The sequence below is a fragment of the Helicoverpa zea genome, chromosome 31 (genome assembly GCF_022581195.2).
Source record: "Helicoverpa zea isolate HzStark_Cry1AcR chromosome 31, ilHelZeax1.1, whole genome shotgun sequence".
NCBI classification, from domain to species: domain Eukaryota; kingdom Metazoa; phylum Arthropoda; class Insecta; order Lepidoptera; family Noctuidae; genus Helicoverpa; species Helicoverpa zea.
In genome coordinates, this window is record NC_061482.1 from 5,042,737 (window position 1) to 5,069,572 (window position 26,836).

Consider the following 26,836-nt stretch of genomic DNA (forward strand, 5'->3'; position numbering starts at 1 on the left):
GTAAGTACTTCTAAAATACTTTAGTCTATTAGACTTTGGTCTATTCTGTGTATATATTTTTTTTATACACAGAGCAATATTAGAGCCATATTGGCATCTAACAATATCAGTACAAAAGAATCAAGGGATTTCAGTGAAAATCGCAGTCAGACCTCAGTCTTTCACACTGAAATCTAAAAAAGTTTATCGTGGCTCCCTACCATACAATTTTAAGCTCGTATTTTTTGTTGCCAATTATAATCATGAGGAAAGGTGCAATCAGACTATCATCTCTCTATTTAAAGATAAGTACTTATAGTTATCCTACTATTCGAATACCTTGAAAAGTTTGTTATAAAAGAATCGCAGTGCAGTTTAGTGGTTGTGGCACAATGAGTGTTCGGAACGTAATCTAGTAGGTACGAATTACGCTTGAGACCATTATCAAATCATTGGTACGTGGTACTCGGCGTACCTGCCTAAACCAAATTGAGCATAATATTGAGTTAATTTTATGTCGATGTCTATTTTAAAAGAAATTAATAATCTAAAATAATACTAATATCTTTCAGATATCAAATATCACATTATAACTTAGTTATAAATTCCTAAAGTAGGTACTTAAGTCGCTTAAAAAAATGGAGCAGGTTTTGTATTTTATGCCTAAACTAAAACAAGTTTTAGTGCAATGAATTATTGAAACAAACAGTATTCATAATACGCGACTTAGCATTTGGCACACAAATTATCAAATAAATTTCGCTCAATCTATTCGCGGCGCATGATGATATGGAATCCAGAGCTGGACTCCACTATGCCGCTCACTTGCCCAACTTCCAAAGCGAGGGCCGCCTCTTCAAACGATTGCTGCATACGGCCCCTTTGTAGACTCGGTTGAATGTCGCCTTGGTTACGAGCAGACGCACATTCGGAGAAGCCCACAGCAGCGTCAGCAAAAGTGATGAGATCCCTTGTAATCCGCTCGTGGATTTCTGAAAGGTAATTGATAATTGGTTATTACAACTCTGGGTAATAATGTGTCGTTTTTATGCAAGTGCCCAATTTGCCTATTGTCCTACAAAGGCAATTGGATTAAAAGCGGGTTGTCAGCTTCTCCTACTTACTACGAGTGTCATCAAATCTTTGAAAATTAATAAATAACAAAAATGTAATTACCAGCAGCAAGTAACTTGGCTTCCTCCTTGGTCCGGGTGACCGGCTTGTCGTTGCTATCAATTGGATTGCGACAGTCCTTATGCTTGATAAGGATATGGCTGCAGGCAAGCCTCTGCTGCGGCGAGCGCGATCGAGACCTCTCTCGCTGAGCCGAGTGAGACGTATGCCCGTTGGCTGTTTAAAAAACAAAACGCCATATTTGGTCGATAATCTATTAGTGTTTTGTGTTTTCTCATTGCATACAAGGAGTAACACTTAGGGATATAAATGAATATAGTGTGTTTATAGTGTATTTACTTGGTCTCTCACCAGGCCGGTGCCACTGCATGGTCTGCGTGTATCGGTTGAAATAAAAGACCCCACCTAAAGACAAAAACGTGTGAGTGAATGTCGGTATATAACCTACCTATAAATTATGATTAATATTTATCAATATAATTAGAAAATGGCATATATTCCTATATCATATAGGTAATGTACCTTTGTTTGCCTTTCAGATGAACAAATGTAGGTAAATTACATAAAAAAAAAACAATGAAATCACTGAAACGAATTTGTTATCATGATTGTGGAAAAACTGTTTCACCTTGGTCATGTTCTGAATGTATTTGGTACCTAGGTATATTCACGTGGGCCTTGAACATATTCTGGATACCTTTACTAATAATGGACAGTACCTATTTCGCAAAAATCGAAGATCCTCTATGTGGACTTAAGTAATCGATATAAACCACGATATGTGCGTTCAAGATGGCGGCACAATATGCGCGTGGGTACACCAACAATCGGAATAACATCAAAAGGCGTAAATTCTCAAAATCGATTATAAAATCAACACCGATCATTGAGAGCCCTTAGAGTTAGCATGGATATGCCCACGATATGCCTAATTAAGAACTGTGTGTGCCTACATACTAGGTATGCATTGTATGCACGCATCAATTTTGGGCGTTGGCCCATGGCAGCGACGCCGACCCCACCCCTCTCAGTCTTACCCCGAAATATGATTACCCAAGATGATTTTAATTAATTTTCTGCCCAAACTTGCGGAATCATTTTATGCGTCAGATAATAAATAATATTTCAGGATGTGTACCTATACACCTAAGGTTCAGATGCTTTAGAAAATATTTCTGGCAGGAATTGATCCTCGTTCGATTTACCCCTTTGTGTCACTGCGGGGAATTCCGGCCACAATTCGTTTTGTATTGCATGACATAAAAATGAATAGAGGTTCAGTCCTCCATCTTAGCTTCATCGGAGGGTAGAGAGACCTTTCTAGAATGCGTCACTATAATACCCGTCTATTAATTTTAGACTATTTTTTTCGACTGGCATGTTAATCTGAAGTAAATTGATTCTTAGATGAATAAAAAAAAATGTAAAAAAGAAATAAAATTAAATACCTACCTTAATTCTTATTGGATATTTTCTGTTATCCTAAGGCAATTTTGAAATAAATGATTTCGTAAGAGAGAACAATTCTTTTATTTACATACCTGTGGTGCGGCTAATCATGGAGCGCCACCCTCGTGGAAGCCGCCGGCCCGAAGACATGACGGACTTGGTGGCGTTGTTAATGTATTTCGAACGATACACTTTGAAAGTTTTCAATTAAACTATTAAAATTAAGTTATCTGAGTATAACTCGAGACAAAGGATATTATTAATTAGAATTCAGCGCAAATCCGCCCGCGAGCTCGCAGATCAAAGTGAAACACTCCTACCTGGACAACGCGCGCGAACCAATTGATTTTTCGAGTATAAGGGTCCTTAATTGTAGAAACGCATAGAGTAAAGCATTGTTATATGGGCAGTGCATGTACGTAGGCAAATATTGCTAGTGCATTCGCAACCCCTCAGAGCCGATTAAAGCGGGAAAGGGACAGAGACTAACGAACATGGAAGTCAACCATTTACTAAGCAACAAGAGTATCAAAATTCAATGCCTGAAGATTGAATTTTATGGAATAGGTATACAACCTATTCAAAGTTCAATTCGACAATGCATTCTTTCAATGAGACTTCTAATGAAGGTATCTTAGGAATCGTTAAAAACTCTTCAATGGTCATTTAGCATCGAATCAGGTTTTATAAAATCGACTACGAGATATGGCAACAATTTATTTGAAAAACAATACCAAGGTAATGTTAATGCGAAGATGCCTTAATTTCCCTTTATTTTTTATACTCTCGAAAAGGCCGAAAACTAAGAGAAACTTTGAAAAACTTTCGAATCGAAAATTAATTTATTGTATAATGATCGGCCATGTCTAGGGCTGTTACAAACGATTGCCATAATCGACTAATCGGTGCGATTGACTGTAACCATTATTAACATTATTAATCATTTTTAATCTGGTCTAAATAATTTTCAAATGCTCCGACAAACAATTATTTATTTCTTATTTTTGTTCTTTATCTTAGTTAGATGAAACATAAAACTTGGTATAATTAGTTTTGCGCAGGTCAAAAGTATTGATTTGCGCAAGTATTGATTACTTACAGCATTTTTTTTTACTTGAAGGAAGTTTCTTTTTGTACAGGTTTTTTCAATTTAATAAGATGAAATATAATTTTGTTTCACAAGGTAAATCTTTCTATATATTCTAATTTTAGTTTTACTTACTTAAAGATAGTAACAATAACACCCAGCACATTTTGATCTTTGCAATGGCGCTAGTAGAGCAATTTAATGTCAGCTAGTTTGACATTTACGGTACATTTTCGTGAGAGTCAAGTTGGATCCCTATTCGGCAATGGGTCAAGCTAAAATGGACAGTAGCAGTTTAGAGATATGGTAGCACCTTTCTACATCGGCTCGGTAAACTAGCAACACAGTCTTTTGATTGCTGTCACCATCAGGCATCAAATGCTTAGACTCCGATCTGATTAAAAATTATTTTATATCGTCAGGAATATAAGCAAAAAATTCATTGTGATAGGCGTGAGTAATCGATATTGTTACAGTGCAACATCTTCAGTGTGAAAGTGAGCTCTCGGAAAGGATTTCAAACGTGATTTTTGTTGTTTTCAGGCACGCGTCAAATTATCTGCCTTCGTAGGGCGTTCATGTTTCGTGTAAAAAATGATTAATTTTACAATAAAGACTTTAGATTCTAATAACCACCAGTTCTCTGTCGAAGATGAGGTAAGTTATTTTACTTTCATATTTCATTCGCAGGTTATCAGGATAGTCAATCGGGTTCCTTATTGTAGGTAGACATGTTTTATTTTAGCTGAAATTCCTCTATTTGTACAGTTTCGAAGTGTACATGTATTTGATTATGTGATGCTGCGAGTCTCCAGTGTCGACATTTGGGTACCTTTGTTCTCGGAATGCACTTCTAGGGCGCATAGGTAATCAATAAAATATAGGTGTATAAGTAAGATGACATCTGAGTTGCGCGAACATGTACCTACCCACATAGCACAAAGAGATTAAAGTTAAATCATACACAAAAACAACTTGTTATGAAACACAAGTTTTATTTGGTATTTGGTGATATATCTATATCAACAAACCGCTATTGTGGACATATTCATGTAATAGTTCCTGCTCAAAAGGAACAATATAGTTATCATACTTGTTGTTCCTAAATATTTGTACAGATCTAATAGTGTCACACAATACTATTCCAATTCCAATAAAAAATCCAAGTAGCATACACAGACATTATAACATACCCGTTAAAGAATCACATGACTGTTATTTCACACTCCGCAATACACAAGACCAACAGTAAGAGAAACTACTGACTAGGTGTCTCACCTGTTGCTCAAATCTTGCACACTATAGTATATTCAACCACAATTGATTACATCAGTAGTATAGGACAGGTCTTGAATACCTTTTTCCAGTTGTTGTCAGCAAGACATGACTTATCTTCTATGGGTCGAGACAGGGTTCCCCATTTCAACTGCAAATTGCAGTTCAAATGCAATTTGAATCCAGTTGATACGATAAGAAAGAAGAAAGCAATAGAATTTCAAACAAACCGTGGGAGTTCACACGATTGCCAACTGCAATCAGACTGCATGTTACGTTTGCAGTTTCATTGCAGTTATGTCAACTGGATTCAGACTGCAATTTGCGTTTGAGTTGCAGTTGAAATGTGTTCCATCTGTCTAGAGCGTTAAATGTGAATTAAACAATGGTAGACCACAGAACCACCAAAGTGGAGAGTAGTCAAGAAGTTTTCAAACAACCAATAGAATTTCACTATTCAAACAGTTTGCAGCATCACTTATGTACATTAGATACATTTACACTAATACATGATTGGACTTGTACATACTACTGCTATTGTAATTTGTCAGTTTATATGGTCATGGCCTTGTGATACGTTTTTCATAGGATTACAGTGGCTTTTGTGAAATTCAATGAATTAGATAGTCTGACATTGCTCACAGACTATGTAACACCATTATTTGTTCCAAGACAAGCATAGCCATAGTTAAATTGGGTAATTGTAGGTCATATCTGCAAAATGCATCCAGACAGATGAGCTAAGAACATAACAACTGCCAACTGCCATGTTTGAATAACAGACAGATGCTAAATCTTTTATATGATGTTATATTTTATGTCTTGCAATATAGGTATATCTTAAGGGTGCATCTACACTGTGCAAGTAGCTTGCGCTTGTTGTGGAACATGTGCAGGTTACATGCATTTTTGAAAACATGCATGTCCAGTGACTCACACAAAAGCAAAATACCCACCCGCATGCTCTGGTCACTTACGCATGTTAACTTGCTCCAGCTACATGCGCCGTGTAGATCCCCTTAGAATCTAGTAAAATCTAGAAGTATGACTGTATTTGCTTAATATTATTTGGTAGTTTATTATAAAAATGTCATATAAAATATTTGCATAAAGGTGAAATGAAAACATTCATTATCGAGAAATATCTCTTTAAGTATTACATTTTCAATAGCATTGTTCTGGTCACCACGGGGGAGAAACTTGTTTACTTTCAGTTTTTATAACAATCAGGATGACACATGACTATTTTTTTATAAGTGAAGTGCAGTTTATTAAAAAAAATATTGCTATTGTACTTCTCAATTGAATTGGGTAGGTAAACAAAATCTTCATGGTATATTAAGTATACTGTCTTGCATACAGACATGATATTGCAATTCTGTGGGTAATTATAATCAAGACCGTGTGCGGTTATTGAAAAGACAGTTAATAACCTATTGGGTTTTTATATTTTTATCTTACATGCTGTTTTTGGCACTGTCAGCGAAACTTCAGTCATTCATACCTGCTTCCAGATGGATGAATCTGATAATGAAAATAAGTTACAAGTTTTTTCTTAACATTCAGAATTACCTTTTGACATGCATTGAATGTATGGATATCTTGAAGTAGAGCTGAATGGAACTTGGGTGTGGTTCCAACACCCCTTAACTAAGACGTGTGAACAGTATGAATGTGTTAACATTATGTAAGTTATGACACCGAGATTGGTGTGTTACACAAATGGAATTAACTATTGCAAATATACAAAGCACCTAATTAATTTCATCAAATCTTAATCTAACAGGTCTAAAAGGCAATATACCCTATATTTTTAAAGAACACAAACGTACGGTTATAATATGATTAACTTTTCTGGCTATTCTATTCTATTTGATATTCACTATAAAATATTACAAACAAATGAATAAGACGCAGAAAGGAAATTATCATTCCCTTCATCGTCTATTGTTCAACTGTCTGAAATATTTTTATTTATTTATGGGGTTTTATTCAATAGTTTTACAAAATGATCTTATTATAGGGAAATATTAAAACTAAGTATCAAAATATTCATCCGCATCGCTGTCAGCTGGGATCGTGCCCAAAAGGCTGGCTGCATTGCCACGCTGGATGGCAATGCATATCCTTTGACCGCAGTATAGGCCAGCCCTTTGGTCACGAGTGGACTCCACTAATCGCTTACTAATTTCTCGAAAGAGTCTGTGGGCACTTGGGCCCCATGGTCCCAGGGTTTCAACCCCAAACGGCTCAAAAATGCAATTGCCGGTGAGGTTTACGTATTTGTGCCGCTTGAGGTTTTCCGCGGCTGCAGCAGCTTCACCGACACAGCTCGCCGTACTGGGAAGGTGGGAAGGTGCAAGGGTGTCGACGCAGGTTGCGTCCCACACCAAAGACCTTCCCATCTTCCAAGGCATTATAGACATCCCGTCTGGTCTCTTGCCATCGTCGCGTGCCAAGCCTCTGGGTTCTAAAATGGCTGGCACTCCGGCGGTGACAAGAGCACGACGGATAATGTCATTTATGCTGGCATGTCGTGCCATGCGACCAGCACTTTTGCTACAGGAAAGACCATGGTGCCCAAGGCGGTCCACAGATTCACCGCACTGGCAGCGATGCGGAGCCGCAGTGAGAGCGCTGAGGCGTAGGCATGTAGCGAGCCGGAATGTAGTGTCACCCAGCATGGTCCCAACGCTGGGTGACGGCAGTGCTTGAAGCCATAACCCTGACTCCCACTCTCCCACAGCCAGTAGGCGGGCACGCACAGTACTGCACACATTTATTTATTAAATACTTTATTTCTGCAAGTGTAGTTTTTTTGCCATCATCATTACCTACTAAGTTTTGTTTATATTTTTATATTTCTTGTGTTGTTTTCATTTCTCATTTTTCTTGTATCATATTCTAAGCCTGTGCTTTTTTGAGATTTTTTTTGTTCAAATTCTGCATTTGCTATGTTTATTTGCTAAGCGTGTAAATTAATATTTCGTTATCCAGGGCAAGCTTAGTCACATTCAGAGTTGCCCAGGTACTTCACCAAAGAATGATGGACATCCTTATTTTTCATTCATCCATCGACCATGATTGTTTCCATTACATCCTATTCATTCTCCTCCCCCCTACCCAACCCTTAGTTGTGCTAAGGAAATAAAATTAACAATATGAAAGTCCGAATATGAAGAATTTCAAATATGCTGGTAATCATTAAAGTCATACAAGAAACATTAATAGACCCAAACATATTCAGCTGTGCGTTGTTCGTACGATCGATCTATCAGCTATTTGCTTGTTGAAAATTACTGTCATCCTTGTCATCCGACTTATAGATACATAGTATTTTTGCTATGCGTTATTTGTACCCTTCACGTAACTTATAATAAATTATAATAAGAATGAACTCAAATTATCTTCAATAAATTCATTCATTTAGATGCAATTATTTCACATTCAACATATTCATTCAAGGCAGTAATTTTGCCCATTGACTAAGATCACAGTCGTTTATGGGTTTCGACTGTGGTAAAAGATAGCACAAGCGCTTACTTACAAGTGTTAGGTACTATAATATGCGTATGCTTTTGTGCTTATTGCATTCAAAATGCGTGTTTTAAGGAAGTAACAGCTGAGAATAGCGAATGCTTATCAATGTTTTATTTAAACAGTATGTCTGCCATGCAATTAAATAAATGATGCTTACAATAGCAAGCGATTAAATATTCGTGTGTTATGAAAGGCCATGGCGTGACGAAGCGAATCTATTTTAATAACATCTGAAACTTTAGGCTCCAATTTATCGACCCATGCAAGCTGCGTGGGTCGGGCTGCGTGGTACCTATCCTTCCTATCGTTCCATCGATTTTAGTATCGTACTGCGCATGCATCAATTCTCAGAAGCTAGACTCCCGGTTATATTCAGTACACCTACATAGGTAGATTTATTGATTAAACGCAGGGCGTGGCCAGCCGTCTAGGACAAACTTGTAGCTCTATATTTTATAACTCTTGTGACCTGTGGATTCTCGCTTTTTCTTAATGCCACCGCGTTGACACAAAACATGTTTAGTATATTTATTTTTATTTATTTAAGAAATATTGCGAGCACTTTTGGACCTATGACGGCAAAGTTATTTATGAGAATTCAGTTAAGTTGAGAACCTTAGCTCATAAACATAAACTTAACTTAACTTTTAATTAAGTTCAAGAAGTAATTTAAGTTTAAAGGTGTAAGTCCGTGAAACATGTTTCTGTTATCAGTCAACACAGTTTGACATCTGTACTTTGTGTTACTTTTAATTACGCGTTACTTCGCTTGAACTCATTAAAGCATTTGACATTGCCATTGCATGTTTTTGTTTTTAACACGCTTATTATTTTTATTGTGAACTAAGCAAAAGGGTTCCATATTTTAAATTCGATTTCTTAAAATGAAAACATACTCAATAAGTACGTGTTTTCTCGGTCATCAGCTACCTATATCTACACTTCGCTTCAGGGGATCCCGCAAGGGCCCGTCACGGGACCAACTTGAGTTCATTCAGTTAAACTTATATAATTGAAATTCTGCACTGCTCTGAGTTTTAAACAGTTGGCAGACGATATTCTTTCAACAAATGCTATTGCCTTAAAATGAATTTCGTGAGCTACAATGAGTACTTTGTATGTAATCAAGCAAAATGATCCTTCCAAATATTTAAATGTCCTGCAGATCTAATGCAGTTGCAAGATAATAGTCATTAAAGACTTTAAAAGATAAGTAAACTTCTATGGCTTAAAACTGATGTGACAATAGATTTGGTAACTTGACGCCATTTCCGAAACCGTCTATGATTATGATAATTCTTGATACTATTCTTCGTTGGTTGTGGCTAAGATTGCTGTTTTTAGTCTTATATAGGCTAATAAAATAATTGATTATCGTGTCGGTAATTTCAACACAATGAAACAACATTTTAATTCAGGCATCTGAATTTTCACCTTTTAGGTCATATGAATGTTGTGTTTGGGTGTGGTCATATTTCCATAAGCAACGTTGAACGTTATGAATCTGTCTGGATGCATTCAATTGTAGGTGTAGATAGGCAAAGAGATGTACGCTTGGGGTGCGCACGATCGATGCAGGCTCTCCGGACAGGGCTGTCTAGCCGGCTGTGGTCTGGACCCGCGCAGGCCTTTGTTTTATTCGTACTCGTGTATTGCAGAACTTGTACATATTTGCAATATGAAAGGAGGGGTGCGCCAGAAATCAATAACAGCAATTAAGCTCGATTTGTTCATGGCTGTCTGCGTTTCCGGCTGTAATGAGAATGCCGGTTGCGTATAATTAAATGAAACCTATAAAATGCATGATTTAGGTAATCAATTAAAATAATGAATAGATATTAAGTTTCTGAGGAAAAGTCATAAGATGTGCCATGTCATTAATTGATTATGATAGATACCATGGCTATTAAGATAGTGTAGATAGAGGGACAATTTTGTAGAACAATTACTTCTAATTATATCTACTGTGTCTATTACGATATTAATACTGATAGAATGAAGGATACTTATATATGGCTGTATTGAAGGGCCTGATGATATAGTTAAGGTATTTTGAATTTATCCCACTTTGAAGTTGGGAATATGTTAATGTAGAGATTAAAAAACCATTGAGTAATAAAAATCATAATCTAAACATCGATAAACAGACTTGGTAATATTGTGTAAAAGCCTGAAATAAAAATCGTTTGAGTGCATCCTTCTGTTGTCTCTTAGTGTTATTTCTGACTCGCTGTTTCCCGCGGCTGGACTTTCTGCGGAAACTACATACCGTGCATAGATAAAGCAATGGGAACCAGAGATAGTGTAGCTCCCCTACAGTCACATAATTTTTCTAAGCTGTTCAATATTTTTGGAGCCTAGGGTCCTAAAAATAAAAGAATCTTCTTTATTATATTTGTGTTTCTAATCGTTCCAGATCACGGTGGAGCAGCTTAAACAGAAGGTGCATGAGCAGATGGGCATCGACCCAGGCCTGCAGCGACTCATCTTCTGCGGCAGAGTACTACAGGATGAGAAGAGACTCGCGGAATATGGTACGGTGTTACGGAATAATATTAGGACATCCTTAAAATTACACAAAAAAGAAGATGACTTGCTGATATTCAGCCTATTAAGAAGAAATTATTTTTGATTTGATTTAGGACAGATTTTTCAAAGATCAGCTGACTTCTATCTGATTTTAAATATGACGGATTGACATATTTTCTTTAAAACATCTGTCAGTTATGTGGCGATTAAAAAATCGGGCCTTACTATGCTGTATCACTGATAAACTAAATTTACTAGTGATTAGCGTATTCGTTAATCTACAATGAGGGTTTTCTCTCCTTTTTCTGCCACCGGGTGGCGCCACGTATGCGTCTGGTCCAAACAGCTGTCAAATAGTATGGAATTGTAGGGTCCGAACTTGTTGCTTATTGAATTGAAATTCTGTTAAAACAATAATGCAGTGATTTAATTATAAAAAATAAAAAATCACTAAAATCGTTCACTTTTCATAGTAAAGATAAGCACTTTGACAGTTACCTGGACCTGACGCTCCAGTGCTGCCACCACGTGGACGCCATTTTAGAAAACCCTCATTAAAACAGAAGGTAATAAATCTTATTTTCGGTTGACAGATGTCCAAGGCAAGGTCGTGCATTTGGTCCAGCGCGCCCCACCAAGCCCGGAGACTCGGCAGGGTGCTCCGAGTGCACCCAACACCAGCGGCGGTACAGCCGAAGGTCAAAATGGCAGTTCCAATATGCAACAGCAAATCAGGAGGCTGATGGTAACGTCGCTCATAGTTTATGTGAAAATAATGAGTCAAAATACCAAAGTAAAAAAGTTGAACAATAATCGTAAATCGGGGATAGCATTGCATTTTATGATCGTAAATGATCACAGCTGCATAACGACTCAGAAGAGAATGGAGATATTATTATAATAATAAGTCTTTCAACGACTGCATACAGCCAAATCGAAAAGAATTTGCAATACTTTTAAATGCACATTTTGTCTATAATACTTTAAGACAACTTTTACTAATGATAGAATGTCTGCACCAAACTACTATTATGTTATATAGCATTGTACTAAACTGTGCTGTTTTTATTATAACTGGAGTCACTCAACGGTCCCTCTGACTCCGGAGTGGACCAGCAAGCCTTGTTGCCGACGATCGGTCGCCTCGAATTCATTCGACGGATGATAGCTGAGATCAAAGCTTCGCTCGCCTCCCTTAGAGCCCACGTCGAAGGAGAGGTAAGATATTTCATTCTTTTTTTTAAATAAAACAAATGATCTATACTGTAGTGCAGTATTTAGTATGTAGGTTTTATTAGTATTAGACATAATGGCTGTGTGGTGTTTATGCCCCTATCTATCCTTTTTCTATCTTCCTTTGTGGGATTTATCGATCTTTGTGAGAGAGTAATACCTCTTTATTGATGGAGAAAATAATCAATAATCATTCGTCTTTCTTTTAACTGTAATTGTGTTACCTACATAAGACATGTAACATGTCAATGTTACCATGTTAAACGGGTATATTTTAATTACTTTACATTCATTTAAAAATTTGAAAACGATAGAATTAAACTATTAGTACAAAATAATACTCATTAATAACCCCTTAAAATTATTGCATGATTGTTGAAATTGGTCTTGAAAATTAGTGCATGTAAATGTTTTGGTTATATTTCCTGGGCCTGGTTTTACAACTCCAGAATGTACCGTGTTAAATATTGCGTAAAATGATAATATATTACAACATTGACTTGGAGATGTGAAATAAGTGCTTTATTTCAAAACTTTTATTGTTTTGTGGGTTCGATTTTGGTGGCAAAAAGCAAGCTATATTTATTTCCTTTTTGTATTGTAAATCGGATCCACAAAACATAAAAGCAGTATTTATATTTATGTATCTATATAAAAGTAATGATAAATAGATAGTATTATTTTCGTTTCTAGTTGTTTATGTTGTCAATGTGCCTACTGTAGGAAAATAGGAGTTCGCCAGCAAGCGGTGAAAATCCTACAGAGCAGATGGAAACAGAACCAACACCAACGACTCAGCCAGAAGAGGTAATGTGATATTTTTGTAGTTGCGCTATATGCATGATTTGATTTTATTAAGTACTGAACCCAAGCTACAACACGACTTTACCTGTTGATTTCTCTTTTCAGTGATTCATTAACTACGATTTTTATGCATTAGACGTCTACACTCTTACCTAAACTCTCACTCTATATTTTTATAGTATTAGTAATACAATGAAGAGGAAACATTTATTTGTTTGCTACTTTGTGTTCTAAATGTTCCGAAACTTTGAATCGATAAAAAAAAATGTTTAGAGATGATGTTCAATTGCATAAAATCGAAGTTAACTTCGTCGTTGTAAGTTTGGTCATTTCGAACATAGAATTACGAAGTTTGGCTATTACTGTAGATGTATGTTGTAGTAGAATACCGATTATGCATGTAGCTGAGCATGATCTTTAAAATCAATCGATTGAATATAGCGGTGACCATAATTATCTTAGAGACATGACCGCCAAACTGCCCGAATATTTGGTAAGTATAGTATGCTAGCTTGCCAGCTTTTGGAAGAAAATGAGATTACTTTATACGTCGTGTTGTAGTCCTTGCTTTACAATCAAAACTAAATTGCCGTGATAATTGCTTCATGTAGAGCCAATGAAACATCTTATTCATCAAAATTGGCACGCTCTTTAGAAAAGAGTGACACACTTAGTAAATATCTATAACTGAATCTCACTATTGTTTTCGTGAGATATTTCTCGATGTCCCTAACGGTATGAAGATAAAAATATTTAAGAAATTTAATCTTGTTTGGTTTATGCAGCCCGAACCTTTGCTTGACGAAAATGGAGATGAAACAACACCGGATGGTCGGACGCGCGCCCATATTCCCGGACGCAGGTGGGTTGCTTATAATTTCTCCTATAAAATAAGAATGAATCTTTATTCTGAACAATCAAATATATGTAGGTACTAATGTTGACAATTCTTTTTAATAGCACAGTACTGAATTAAAAAAACAAAAGTCGAATTAGTACGCTTCTTTGTGACCTGCATATTTTTTGGTGTTGACATTGTTCGGGATTTTTTATAAATGCCTATATGTATAGGTATCCATAAAAAACTCCCAAATAAATTGTATGTATAGGAATATTTCCATCATATTATTGTTCGTCTCGCTGCTTCATCACATATTCAATCATGTGAGACGATTCGATGTAATTCGAAGATTTCACAAGATGATGAAATAAATAAATACTAATTTGACTTAAAGCCACATGTATTTCTACTAACACATTACACTTGAATTTTAAAATGTCAGACATCAGAACGTGTTGCCTGATATTTCAATAATTTGAACGGTTTGTCCCGAAAGGAGTTACCGGGCCATTCGGGCGCTACGTTACACTCGACCCCGCGACCTCGCCCAACTGCTCGAGGAATTGGAGACACTTCAGGAGCAGTTCGCACCATATCGAGCCAACTACATCAGGATGCTGCAAGCTGTTCATAATCCTGAGGTAAGCGATATTTTACTTTTATAGTATAGCTTTATCTGCCATTTCATCAAAATAACTAGCTTTACACAGTGGTTCCACTGGGATCCTTGGGAGCTACATTAATCACTTACATAAAGAAAGGAGCTTTTCTCGGTAAATTGACTAACTATTAGTGTTGTAGCGACATGGAATGCATACAACCTTCTTTGACATGCAACCTTCAACACTCATAGAGAAAATAGAAATTCGGATTCAAATTCAAAATTTCTTAATTTAAAATCAAAATCTAAGATATAAATAGGGCGCTGGTCTAAATTAAGTTAGTCTACTGAAATATCTGGTTGTTTCAATATCTCCTAAAGTGTCTAAAAAGAACACGTTCAAGCAAACACACTCTTCGGCTTTTAGGTACTTGCCCGGTGATCAGACAAAAGAAGTTCAAACCAATTTTCATATTATATTATTTTTTATCCCTTAGCCACCGGTATTCACCGAAGAAGAGCGCATCAGTGCCCAGCGCACAGTGGACATGGTTTCGGACATAATGCATAGTTTCGCTCACGCGTACCACGCCGTCAGCGATATTAACTTTCAAGTAGGACAGCGCAGTCGTAACCCGCGCATCACTTCCGAGTCCAGCATTGTTCGCCATCCCATCCCGATGCAGGTAACTTACAAAACTAGTCTAAAATATTACTTGATTAAACTGAAAGAAATAAATGTATTATATTTTAAAAGATCAAATTACGCCAGTTTTGATAATCTAATTTTTGTATTTAAGTAATATGGAGGACTAACAAATGGAAAACTAATGTGATGGAGGGTGTATTTTGTAGGCTCACATTAACGTGGTTCAATCTAATCGACGATCGCCGCAACAACAGCAGCCTCAGCAACAGCAGAGCCAACAACCGCAGCAACAGCCACAACAGCCGCAACAGCAGCCGCCGCAGCCGACACAGCCGCCGCCGGCCCCGCCACAGCCGCAGCCCCAGCCCCAGCCCCAGCCCCAGCCCCAGCCCCCGGCCCCAGAACGAGCAAACACCGCCACCACTGGCAATGCCAACGCAAGAGCTTCGGCCACACAGACCTCGGCAAACACTACTGGAAGTAACACGACCACTCAGGGAACCCGCCATGCCTCCGCCACCGCCGGTAGGACTACCCAACCGACCGTCAATATCAATATTCAGCCAGATCCCATCACGTATCAAGTAGAGATAGAAACCAGGGTCCCCATCGCGTTCCCCTTAGAGAATGCGCTACTTAACGGGCTTACCAACGCCGCCGCCGTGATGAACAGCGCTCAGGAGCAGCAGGGCCAGGGCCAGGCAGGCCAGGCCAACAGGCGCCAGGTGCTCCTCGGTAAGACATTTTATCCTACGTAACGGGATCTCTCCGTGATTCACTGACTAACCCCACTTAGATAGACCATCTTTGTTGCGTAGTTAGATGCCACCGGCTCAATCTTGGATAACGTCGTGAATGTACCTTCTATATAATTACTAAGCAATTTTAACTGTCCTGTTGATTCATAACGTTATCACAGTAGTCAGTATTTACGTAGTAGAGATGCACCCAGCGCTTATCGAAATACAAGTAAATGAATAAAGTTGTCTGTAATCTATGTATCTGTAATGTTATTTATTGAATAAATTTTGATGTATTTGTCGTAGATTTTGAGAATTTATTTAGAGGATTGAGCCAAACTGGAAGTCTTGGTGGCGTAGAAGTGGTCATGAGTATGGAAGAGATCCCTCACGGAGGCGCTGTGGGCGTGGGCCACATTGTGACTGGGAATAATAATAACGCCGGAGGAGGCAATGCCACTACCGGTCAGCAGCAACAGCAACAGCCTGTTACTGTTACTGATGGCGGAGGTAAATATCATACTGTTTTAAACACCAAACCATTTATAGATCTTCACCTCACCTTTTTAAATCAGCCTAGAATTTTGCTATGTTGAGGTTGGCATATCTAACTAGATACATCTGAATACAACCTTACTGTTTGGTAAGACTGGTTGTAATTCTCTTTTGAGTACCGACAACGACTGCTAAAATGTAAAAAAAAACGGGATCACGGAGGAACGAAGAGCATGCAATCTGTCGAAGAAACCATGATTGATTGGTGAAGAAGCCGTCGTCGTCGTTCCTCGTCCTCCGAACACCCGCATTTTGTCGCGCTGCCTACGAGATTTTGCGTTACTACATCTCCGCGAGTCATTTTGAACTCCATGGGCGGGACCTACCATTTCACTTGCCTTTGACTTTTGATAAAGAGGAACTCTTGACAACCCTTCCAAGCATCGACCGCGCTAAGTTTTGCTTCACCTTTGACCGACCGACCCGTGCATTGTTGTCTCTGTATAAACCTGTAATCTTATTTTCAGTATACGTAGCCCCGATGCCGTGGGGCGGCCCGCCGAGTGCTGATCTGCTGCAGAACATTGTATCATCCGTGATCCGCCAAGGCTTGGTCCCCGGCGTAGAGGGCGTGACCCTGCAGATTCCGACCCAGATTGGGTCACAGGGTGGGGCCCAGACTGGACAAGCCCAAGGCCAGCAAGGCTCACAGACCGCTCAAGGTCAGAATACACAGAATGCTCAACGTAAGTTATTTTGATCAATAGCACATGTACTGATTATTGTTATTGATAGTAGCAATAGACAAAAAGTATGTTTATCTATCTCTTTACTAATAAAACGTTTTTGCGTATCGTCAGCGAACCTGCATCTCCGCCGTGCCACAACCACTACGCGTGCTCAAGCCGTGACGCTTCCCAACTTGACACGACTTGACTACGACAGATTCTTGCAGTGTGACAGCCAACACGCTCGCCGCCGTATCCAACGCCGCAGGTAATTTCGTTAATTAGTAATCCCACCCAAAAAAAAAATGTGAAAGGCTGCCAAGTTCGATTATATGAGAATGCTTCGCCTATAAAAGAAGTGAGATCTGAATAAGTACCAAGTTCCATACACATACCTCAGTTAAAAATAGTTACTTTTTAATGATATTACTTGGCAAGTTTTCACACACCTTGTTATAAACCTACTAAACGCAATGAATCAAGTATATAATTTTCTATTAAAACTTGCCAAGTAACATCATTAAAAAGTTTTCCCTTTACCTTGACATAAAGACCTGCCTCCATGCCAAATTTCAAGTCAATACGACCATTGGAAGTGGTCTAGGTTTTTGATGAGTGAGTGAGTCAGTCAGTCAGTGAGTGTATAGTAAAAATAGCGATTTTCTGACGTCAATATCTCAAGACCTACATTAGGTATATTAATGAAATTTTGTATTTTAGATAAGTGAGGGGGTTTCAACAGATACTAGAAATTTCATATGCGTAAATAAAATAGATTTTGAGTTATAGGGGGGTCGAATTTGGCCCGAAATGGTTCGTGTAATATAACCCACGGCCGGTGTGTCGCTTTTTTTGCTCGAACTTGGCGGACACACTGCCGTGTGTCTAGATATTCGTATTGGAAGAAAGAAAGAAAACCGCAAACAACAAAAAGGCAATAAAACAAATAAAACAAACATATAAACGCAGAAATACACTGCAGTTGCGTCACCTTGTTACTTCATTATATATTGAATCAACAGTTGATCTAACAGTTTTTGTTTGTTTGGCGAGTTGTTCCTGCATAACTAAATAAAGGAAACGCAACAATCTTCATATAATCATTACTGGACACATTACAATTTTAATACTATACTACTTACTACTAAAATAAATACTTAAAAAATCCATTTCTATCTTCGATAGGGAGCAACAGCAACAACAGATTGTGGCCCAAGAACGCGCCCGCGCCGAGCGCATCGCCGCCCAACACATTGAGTATCTCATGCAGCGCAACCATCACATTAACATTGTAAGTACTCATTAAAAAGATCATTATTTGGAAAAAAAGTTGACTTTTTTAATCGTTTACGTCATAAGAATACGTTAAATAAAGCCTGTATTAATGAAAGTTAGCGTGACAATGAGTCGTGCTTTTATCGTACATGCAGCAAGAACTAAAATGGTTCTACCTCAATCAGTTACCTTTCCTCAACTGTCAGTCATGTTAGGCTAGGAACAAGGTTTACTGGACACAAATGATCTTGACTTCCAGATCATCGTGAGGCCAGCAGTTTTTTTATGATACCTCTATTTTATAACGACGTTATAAATCATCAAATGACCCTTCTCGCTGTGGGTTAGCAGCGGTGAGGGAGTGTCAGACTCTTACTGACCAAAAACCGTCGTGTTCCGTCGTAGGCCTTTTATGTACCAGGGCCGCGGTAGAACGAAAAAGGACTTAAAAATATTGTAAGGTTTCGACATGTTGCTCAACTGTGTTTGTAACGTCGCTGACGTTTATGCCAGTTGGGCCTCATGCTGATCCTAAAATTCAGATATCATGTGCGTTTTCTTTTTTAGGATCACATGACTATTATAACGAGTCTTCTGAGCAACGCTCCCTCACAGGAGTCTTGGTTCACCGCTTTCTTGCTCACAGTTGTAAGTAGTAAACTCAAAATACTCGTGTTTGCTCAACTAATTGATAACATCAACATTTTGGATCACCTCATTTGTAACCTTTCCCCATTTATAACTCATTGGTGTGTGATAAAAACGAAATTCTGATTGTCTTGTCATATCCTAAGAGTTGTGATACCTTTATGATCATATTCTATTCTTGCCATGTTTTTATTGAATGTGCCAAAACTGCACTGAAATTACCAAGGTCTGTCATGATTTTGTTTTGATCACTGTGTAGGTAATACTAACAAGCCATTAATATTTGGACTGCACGGATGCTATGTTAGAAGAGTTCCAGCTACACAAGCTTAGACTTGGTAACCAGAATGAATTTAACAATATTGTTAACATGTAGTCCTAACGTTCACCCTTTCGCCTTATCATAACCCTTACTACAAAACGGGCGTTATTTTTAGTCTGTTTTTACATTCTGGACTTTAGTGAAATGTAGATAAAGTTTTAAATACAAAGTGGCAGGTAAGACATGTATGTAATTTGTATTCAATACTTGGTACACCTAAACAGAGCTCAATTAAAACAAGACCTCTTTTTGTAATAAACACTCATCGAATTAGATAAGTACTAACATTTTAAATTTTTTTTTTTTTATTTGTATTGGGTGTTCCATGCAAAGTTCGCATGTAAAATAGCTACTGTGTTACAGGCACGTCATTTGTTCCTGTCTGAACCACTGCAGTCATTGAATTGCGAGCCAGTGCTAATTCCCCACGAATTCATGCAGTTGCGCCTTCTGCTGCGTAACTACATACAAAACTTGACTGTGCGCGCCTCTGCTGAAAACAACGACTCCTCGGTACAGAGCGTCACTGATTTCTTCGTCAATGCATTCCGCGATTTTATCGATGAAATGGTACGTTACGTCGTATGTAAACCTTATTTTATTGAACAGGAAAAAGGAAACACAAACTTTTTGTTTCATACTTTTTTTTGTTTTTGAATATAGAATACGAGAAACAGAAATCGATTCATAGCTATGCATGGAAGAGAAATTGAAATTGTAACTTTGTTTTATAATGTGTTGTCTTTTGTTTTTGTATTAGAATGCAAAGAAACAGCTGACAATGGGTTTATGTTATTTGTGTTACATTTTCGTTGAATTGCTTAAAAAAATATAATAAACATTATGAAACTTCTTGCTTAAATTTTTGCTTTGTAATTTCATTGCTACATTGCGTTGACCTATGAAAAAATTATAATATGATATTACGTGTACAGCCCAACATAACACCGTTACGTGAGGAATTCGACCCATATACCTCCATCCGTTCTTTATTCCGTGCCCGTCTGCCGGCCTTGATCGGGGCTGTAATGTCTGACTCTATGGATGAGATGCTTGTTGCCCGGTTCTATGCGATCTTCTCACGGCTCTACACAGACTTCTGCACGCTGATCTCGCATCTATGCGTCGAAGGCCTCGAAGGTTTACGCATACTCTACAGAAGATTCTTGGTAAGTTTTTGTCTATAATCCATTTGAGTAGGCACTTAAGTGAACTTAAATCTTGATAAGATTTTTTACAAATACACACTAAACAAATAAACTACTGCGCTACTACTTTTATATTGATTTTCAGCTGCATTTCATTTTAAAATTGTGTTTTTAAGAAAACAGTCATATCAAGACTGTTTATCTTTAGATAACTGCCTACTCTGGAGTATAGTGTGTTTAATTTTTCCAGCCCAATTACAATGGCTTCTAATAATATTTGTTTTATCAACAGGAACTAAGAATTCGCTACTTTGATATGTCCATTCAAGGAATGGTGTTGGTCATTGCCAACGAGAATCTGAATGCTATAATCAACACACTTGGCTCCCACTGCGCTCATATTCAACAGCATTTGCACCGCCGCCCCGGAGCTGCTCAATCGGTAAGGGGATTAGCAAAAGATCAACATCTATACATTCTATACTATTAATATTATAAAGAGGTAAAATTTGTAAGTTTGTATGTAGGGGGTAATCTTTGGAACCGTCGGATTTTCAAAATTCTTTCACTGATAGTTGGCTACAATGTTCCTGAATGAGTAACTATATTTTATCCCGGTACGGGCAGTATTTCCCACGGGACGCGGGTGGAACCGCGGGAAAACGCGAAAGTTATTAGTATAGTCCTCGCCAAACTTAATGCCAAACAATCTTCAATGTCCCTTTTGTCAGTCTCCCGTTTTACTAATTATAAAAATATTTACCTATGTAAATTTCTTGTCAAAGGAAAAAAGACTGTATTCAGTGTTTCTATTTTAATAAAAATATTTTTTGACATTCGAAGTCGCTACCGATTTTGCAGCCACCAACAGATGAGGATGCCGAAGAACCGACTCCAATGGAAGTGTCACCGCCGGCGGCGCCCGTGCGCGATGAGCCAATGAACAACTCCTCAGCTACCACTATACAGAGCAACGAGACCCAGTCCAGTGGCTCCTCAGTCCAAGAAGACACAGCTACGATGGCCACCACATCCACGACCTCACAGTCTGATGCTCCCAACGCCACGACCCCTACAACACCCGCTCGTGTTATGTGAGTTCTAAGGTACCCCCCCCCACACTAAAGATTTTCAATCGGCCAATAGTTACAACCCTTCCCAATAAATACCTGTTGTTCTGCTCACTAGAGAAAGGAATTTGACGTTAGAGAAGTATTGTAAAATTCTTTCTCCAGTAAGCAAATCTACAGATACAATATTGGGAACGGCCAATAGTCGAGTATCAATTCCCGGCGTCAAACGCCTTGTTTCTTAATTAATCTCAAAAGGCCTTGATGCTAGATAATCTGTAGCTATTGCACCAGTAATTTATGCTAATGAATTTCGATAGAAAGCTTACACTGATATTCATCTTTAAAGGATTTCTCCATATATCAATTTCACCCAAACATTACTGCATATTTAGCTTTTTAAGTGCTTTTTCACATTTATGCATCTAAATAGGCCGTAAATCCTGTTTTAGACTCGCAACTAAACTAACGGCCGATTGAAAGTTTGTGCTTTAAGAGGGGCTAACCTTGTATATTTCTCGCCTTAACTACACTATAGTAGAAACGCAACAACTACTACTGATTTATCCTAAATCCTGCTTAATATTTAGGTCCCCGAAGGAACGGAGCGAACCTGCAACTCCGACACGCAACGCGAACGACCAAAACATACGATTCGTAAGTCTATACTGATAAGTAAACTGTAAACAAAACATAACGGTACCTTGTCCGCACACGTTCAAATCACCGAATTAGAATTTTCTTGTTACCGTATTTAAATTTATGAGAATACATAATGAGCTAACTTCAGGTCGGAAGACGTTAAGGTTATATCGAGGTTTATATAATCAGTGAATGATGAAACTGCGGAAAAAAATGTTGAAGACCGGACAATAATTATGCTGCGGCCTACATTGTGATGTAATGTTTTAGTTGTGTTAGTGTTGTTTAAAGCGTGGTTGTGTGGACGATGCAGGTTCCTCCGTTGACGATACTGCAGCACTGGGGCGAGGAGTGGGTGCCGGTGTTTACTCGCGATCAGGAGCGCCAACGCCCGGAGCCGCAGGAGCCCTACAGCGATGCCTACATTTCTGGTATGCCCTCGCGTAAGCGCCGCTGCCTGCGTCAGTCGCGGCCACCTACTACACTTAACGCTTTCATGGATGGTACGTACTTATATTCCGTTCGTATGTATTTATTATTATATATTCGCTTGATATATTATTCGCGTAATTAAGCTGTGTTTTCACTTGTACAATTATAATTATATGCGAAGTTTTGAGGTTAGGTTTCAACATAACGTCATAATTTAGCTCTTAATTAACATATTTTTGTAACGCAATGAACGCTCGACGACCAATCAGAAAATCATCACTGTCAATTTTTATACTATTTTCAAACATTGAATGTAACTCAAACCTTGCACACTATAATAGAATTTCACAGTCATGCTACTTGACTTTTACACTGACACTAAACAAACAACTTCAAAAAACATTTTTCTACAAAATAATGACTAGAAACATAATAATAGGTGTTTACAAAGCGTGACTTTGCGTGTTTAGAGAGTGTTCGCGACGTGGCCAATGACCGGCCGGCCATCGCTCAGGCTCAAGCGCCGGACACAGCGCCAATGAGGGTGGCTTTCCGCGAATATATGCGCAACTTGGTGCGTGAGAGAGCCGCCAACTCCGATGACTATGATCCAACGCGCTACGCTTCTGCCTCGCGGTTCATTCATGCGACCAGGTTTGTAATACTTTTTATTGACTTATAAGTACCATAGTTCCAATTAGCGATTATATCTATACAAATTTTGTAAAGCAGAACAGTACATTTTTCTGCTTTATGCGCTAATCTCAGGAGCTAGTGCAATTATTTGAAAGATTTCAGTGTTAGATAGACCATTTATTTGGAAAGGCTATATATCGCCTACTTTTTCCTCCTGGTGAAAGGTGGAAAGATTTGTACTCGTAATTGATTCACTTATAAACTCTTCGACAGATGACAAAAATTCCTCTCTCCATGATTGCTATTCCCGAATAATATTACGCAGGCCCGGGATAGAAATGAAATAGCGAGTTTCAATCAAAAGAAACTCAATTTAGCTTTGTTAAGCTATTCCTGTTCTTAATTGTTTTGTTAACATTTTCAGGACAAACAACTTACCGAAGCCACAAGAGAATGGAAATGCGGAGCCAAAGGAAGAGGAGTGAATCGTATATTAAGCCATTATATTAGGCTTAGTCAATAGTACTTCGCTTATAGACGATGGCGTTCTTTTTGTAGTAATTAGGACATATAGTTTCAAATTATCTCTCAATGTTTACATATATCAATGCAATAGAAATACTACTTAATGTAAGGAACTCGATTAGAAAGACTTGTGTTTTCGGATTGTACTATCGAAAGGGCTCTCGGTCTAATTATGTAAAGCTAACAAAATGTTTAACACGCGGTGATACGGATTGGTGCAAATTTTGAGAAGTCTGCTTTTCTTATATTCGTCGCTACAAGTGACTTATTCGGAAAACAATGTAGGATCGTTTGTCGGAATGTTTACTCTAATATTGTAGTGAATAATTGCCAAGACCTAAATATGTAATCGATATTAAAATAGTAAATTGTTAGGATGTAATAATCGCCTAAGTAAGCGAATTATCATGTATTCGGATAATGATCGTAATACTTACCATAGTATCAGCAGTAGTTCTGTGTTTTCTACTAGTACTAAGCCATAATGTTTTGGTTAAAATATCAATGATGTTCTAGAGTTTGTGCGATTTACTGTGGACTGTGGACTGTGCACTTATAAAACACCAGGTTTGGCAACGGAGGGGCCATACAAAGCTTACAGACGTACATTGATATTTTACGCAAATCCGATTAACATAATATACTTACCATTAATATCTACGGTTTTAAACATAATATTAATTATAAGTACCCATACCCCTGATCCCTTAATTGTCTGAATATATAAACTAATCCTTACTCGTAAAACTATTACACATACTTAGTCATTTTACTAGTTATTATATTAACTATACGATATTGATAACTCATGTTTACAAGTTTATAATCATTATCTTCCGTATTCATAACCCATATACATTATACATAGCTTACTGAGATGATTGCTGTTTACTATAATAATACGAAATCATTAACACATACTTATATTCTTGGTGTTTAATATAATAACGATTAATTAATATTCATTACTATAGTTACGATATTTCAAGATTCATAGTCAAGCCGTTCTGATGATTGGTATTTACTATAGTAAAACGAATTCAGTTAAGAAGAATCATGATAAGTATTAACACACATTTATAATAACGATCAGTCAAAATTCATTACTGTAGCTCTGATATTTCGATATTCGTAATCCATATAGGTTAGGTGGCATTCATTATAATCATGTTTAAATTACAACTTTAGTCATTGAATAACATTTCGACATTTCGGTGTTTATATTACGAATAATATATAATATCAATATTCATAATGCATTAGGTTACTTTACATTGGAGCTAATTAATATTAGTAGTTATTTACAATATCTAACATAATGAATTAAAATTAATCATGGCATTAATGATATTTGTCACACGTACCGTATTCTTGATATTTGCTCGATCATTAATAGCACAATCTGTAGTTTCCAGATGTTTCTCGTCGATAAATTCTAGAAGTAATGAAATACCCATAACCAATTTAATGAAATTTATGACGATCAGATACTTGTCCTGTTGATCCTTTATTAATGACATTATTGGTGTTAGTTATCAATATATCATAACACCTCTACAATATCCATAATCAAACGTTTAATGTAGTCTTATTGGGCGCTTATTACACAATATAATAATTCCAACATCTACATAGCCTATCACTTACCATATTGTGGGTACTTAGAAATGTTGCTTCAGGATACGGTTACCGAAGTCCCATTATAATCTACAGTAAGTCTTGGTGTTTAATGTAAAATAAAATAAAAATAAAATAAAAAAGCCTTTTATTTCCTTCAGAAAATACACACTTACAAAATTAGTTGTTTATTGTAGTATCAAAAGTTTTAATAACACAAATAAAAATTTAAATAGGTTAATAGTTCCAGGTTTTATATGCACGCTTTTAATACGTAATATTGTTTTATTATTCTGTAGGAACCCCACAGGTAAAGGCCTCCTCCAAAAAAAAAGGTGTTTAATGTAATAATTATTAATAACAGCTCATATAAATGTCTAGCTAGGGTAACTGATTAGGGTAACTTTATGTTGCACTACGAAAGGAAATAATAGGGTACCTTATGTTGATAAATTGTTTTTTTTTTCTAATAGCGTAGTTTTTCTAACCGAGTAATATTGTTATCAGTTTATCCAATTTCAATGATCCCACCGAATAAACGTAAAAAATACGAAAATCTGCTAATTTTAATCAAGGATTTTTCTATTTTGAACCGGACGACGCGACGATAGAAGTCGTGTAGTTCAATCATACGGTTAGCTTAGAGGATATGTTTAGTTTTTCGGTGGGGCCATAGATTTGGTGTTTATTTATTGTTATAAGAAAACTGATAATTTCTGGCAAACTTTTTTTTTTATATTGTTATAAGAAGAGTCGCTTGAATTTCTGTACCGATAACCGGTAATACATGTGTAGATTGTTTTTCTTGGAATTAATAAAATAAAAAAATGTATGCTGTTGTTTTATTTCGTACTCCACAATATAGGAATCTTTCATAACGGGTATCTCTCAATGGTCCCCACGTATATTACCTAAAGTGAAAAAACGCACTCTCGTTTTATTACAGATACTCATGTTAATATAGGTAAAGTTCAATATATTGATGGTAAAAATCATATATTTTGTCTGTCAGTTCATAAAATTACGCATTCAATAGACAAAGTTTACAAAGACAATGTACTTACGTATCTTGGGCTACAACTTAATTGGTTTACTTACTTCAAGCAGTAAATACCACAAAAACAAGTCAATTACAGTAGCAACTGATTGTTGACAGTTGGACTGCGTATTCGATAGATGGCGTTATTACCATTATTATGAGGACGAAAAATAACGGAATTGAAAATAGTAGGTAAATGCGCCGTGTTGCTAGTAAATAATATTTTGTTCGCCCCGTACTTGTCTCAATTTAAATTGACTCATATTTGAAATAAATGTCTATAGATATCTTATTTTCATCATACATGGAGTTGTTCAATTTTGCAATCGCGGAGGACGGAAAGATAGCGGACATGCCATACGTAAGGTAGGTCTGGCGCCTTGTAGGTCACGTTACGG

At 37.3% G+C, this 26,836-nt stretch overlaps 2 protein-coding genes across 3 annotated transcripts; one reads left to right on the top strand and one right to left on the bottom strand.

Annotated features, from left to right (window-relative positions):
* Positions 1-747: 747 nt before the first annotated feature.
* LOC124645157 (peptidyl-prolyl cis-trans isomerase NIMA-interacting 1-like) lies at positions 748-2,712 on the bottom strand. The gene is made up of 4 exons (XM_047184916.1): positions 2,655-2,712; positions 1,453-1,518; positions 1,156-1,329; positions 748-971 (listed from the first exon to the last, which is right to left on the bottom strand). Exons 1-4 carry the CDS (start codon positions 2,710-2,712, stop codon positions 748-750), a joined length of 522 nt encoding a protein of 173 aa, XP_047040872.1.
* Positions 2,713-3,974: 1,262 nt separating this feature from the next.
* LOC124644866 (large proline-rich protein BAG6) lies at positions 3,975-26,231 on the top strand. Of its 2 annotated transcripts, none has more exons than XM_047184498.1 (23): positions 3,975-4,102; positions 4,193-4,306; positions 10,881-10,998; positions 11,587-11,738; positions 12,071-12,211; positions 12,950-13,033; positions 13,816-13,892; positions 14,368-14,512; positions 14,970-15,158; positions 15,328-15,856; positions 16,168-16,371; positions 16,884-17,102; positions 17,217-17,352; positions 18,270-18,375; positions 18,927-19,007; positions 19,693-19,899; positions 20,265-20,498; positions 20,770-20,919; positions 21,339-21,571; positions 22,138-22,204; positions 22,503-22,692; positions 23,092-23,275; positions 23,682-26,231. In XM_047184498.1, exons 2-23 carry the CDS (start codon positions 4,244-4,246, stop codon positions 23,740-23,742), a joined length of 3,570 nt encoding a protein of 1,189 aa, XP_047040454.1. In that variant the 5' UTR covers positions 3,975-4,102; positions 4,193-4,243; the 3' UTR covers positions 23,743-26,231. The 2 variants fall into 2 exon arrangements, with proteins under 2 accessions (XP_047040454.1, XP_047040455.1); XM_047184499.1 differs by having other exon boundaries at positions 12,074-12,211.
* Positions 26,232-26,836: the final 605 nt, after the last annotated feature.

Bases quoted from the DNA above. Each gene is read 5' to 3' on its own strand.
- LOC124645157 (XM_047184916.1), bottom strand. From the start codon at position 2,712: ATGTCTTCGGGCCGGCGGCTTCCACGAGGGTGGCGCTCCATGATTAGC. The intron at 1,519-2,654 runs GTATGTAAATAA...TTTTGTCTTTAG, and splicing joins CATGATTAGCCGCACCACAG to GTGGGGTCTTTTATTTCAAC. The intron at 1,330-1,452 runs GTAAATACACTA...TTTTTTAAACAG, and splicing joins CCGGCCTGGTGAGAGACCAA to CCAACGGGCATACGTCTCAC.
- LOC124644866 (XM_047184498.1), top strand. From the start codon at position 4,244: ATGATTAATTTTACAATAAAGACTTTAGATTCTAATAACCACCAGTTC. The intron at 16,372-16,883 runs GTAAATATCATA...TCTTATTTTCAG, and splicing joins TACTGTTACTGATGGCGGAG to TATACGTAGCCCCGATGCCG. The intron at 19,900-20,264 runs GTACGTTACGTC...TTACGTGTACAG, and splicing joins GCGATTTTATCGATGAAATG to CCCAACATAACACCGTTACG.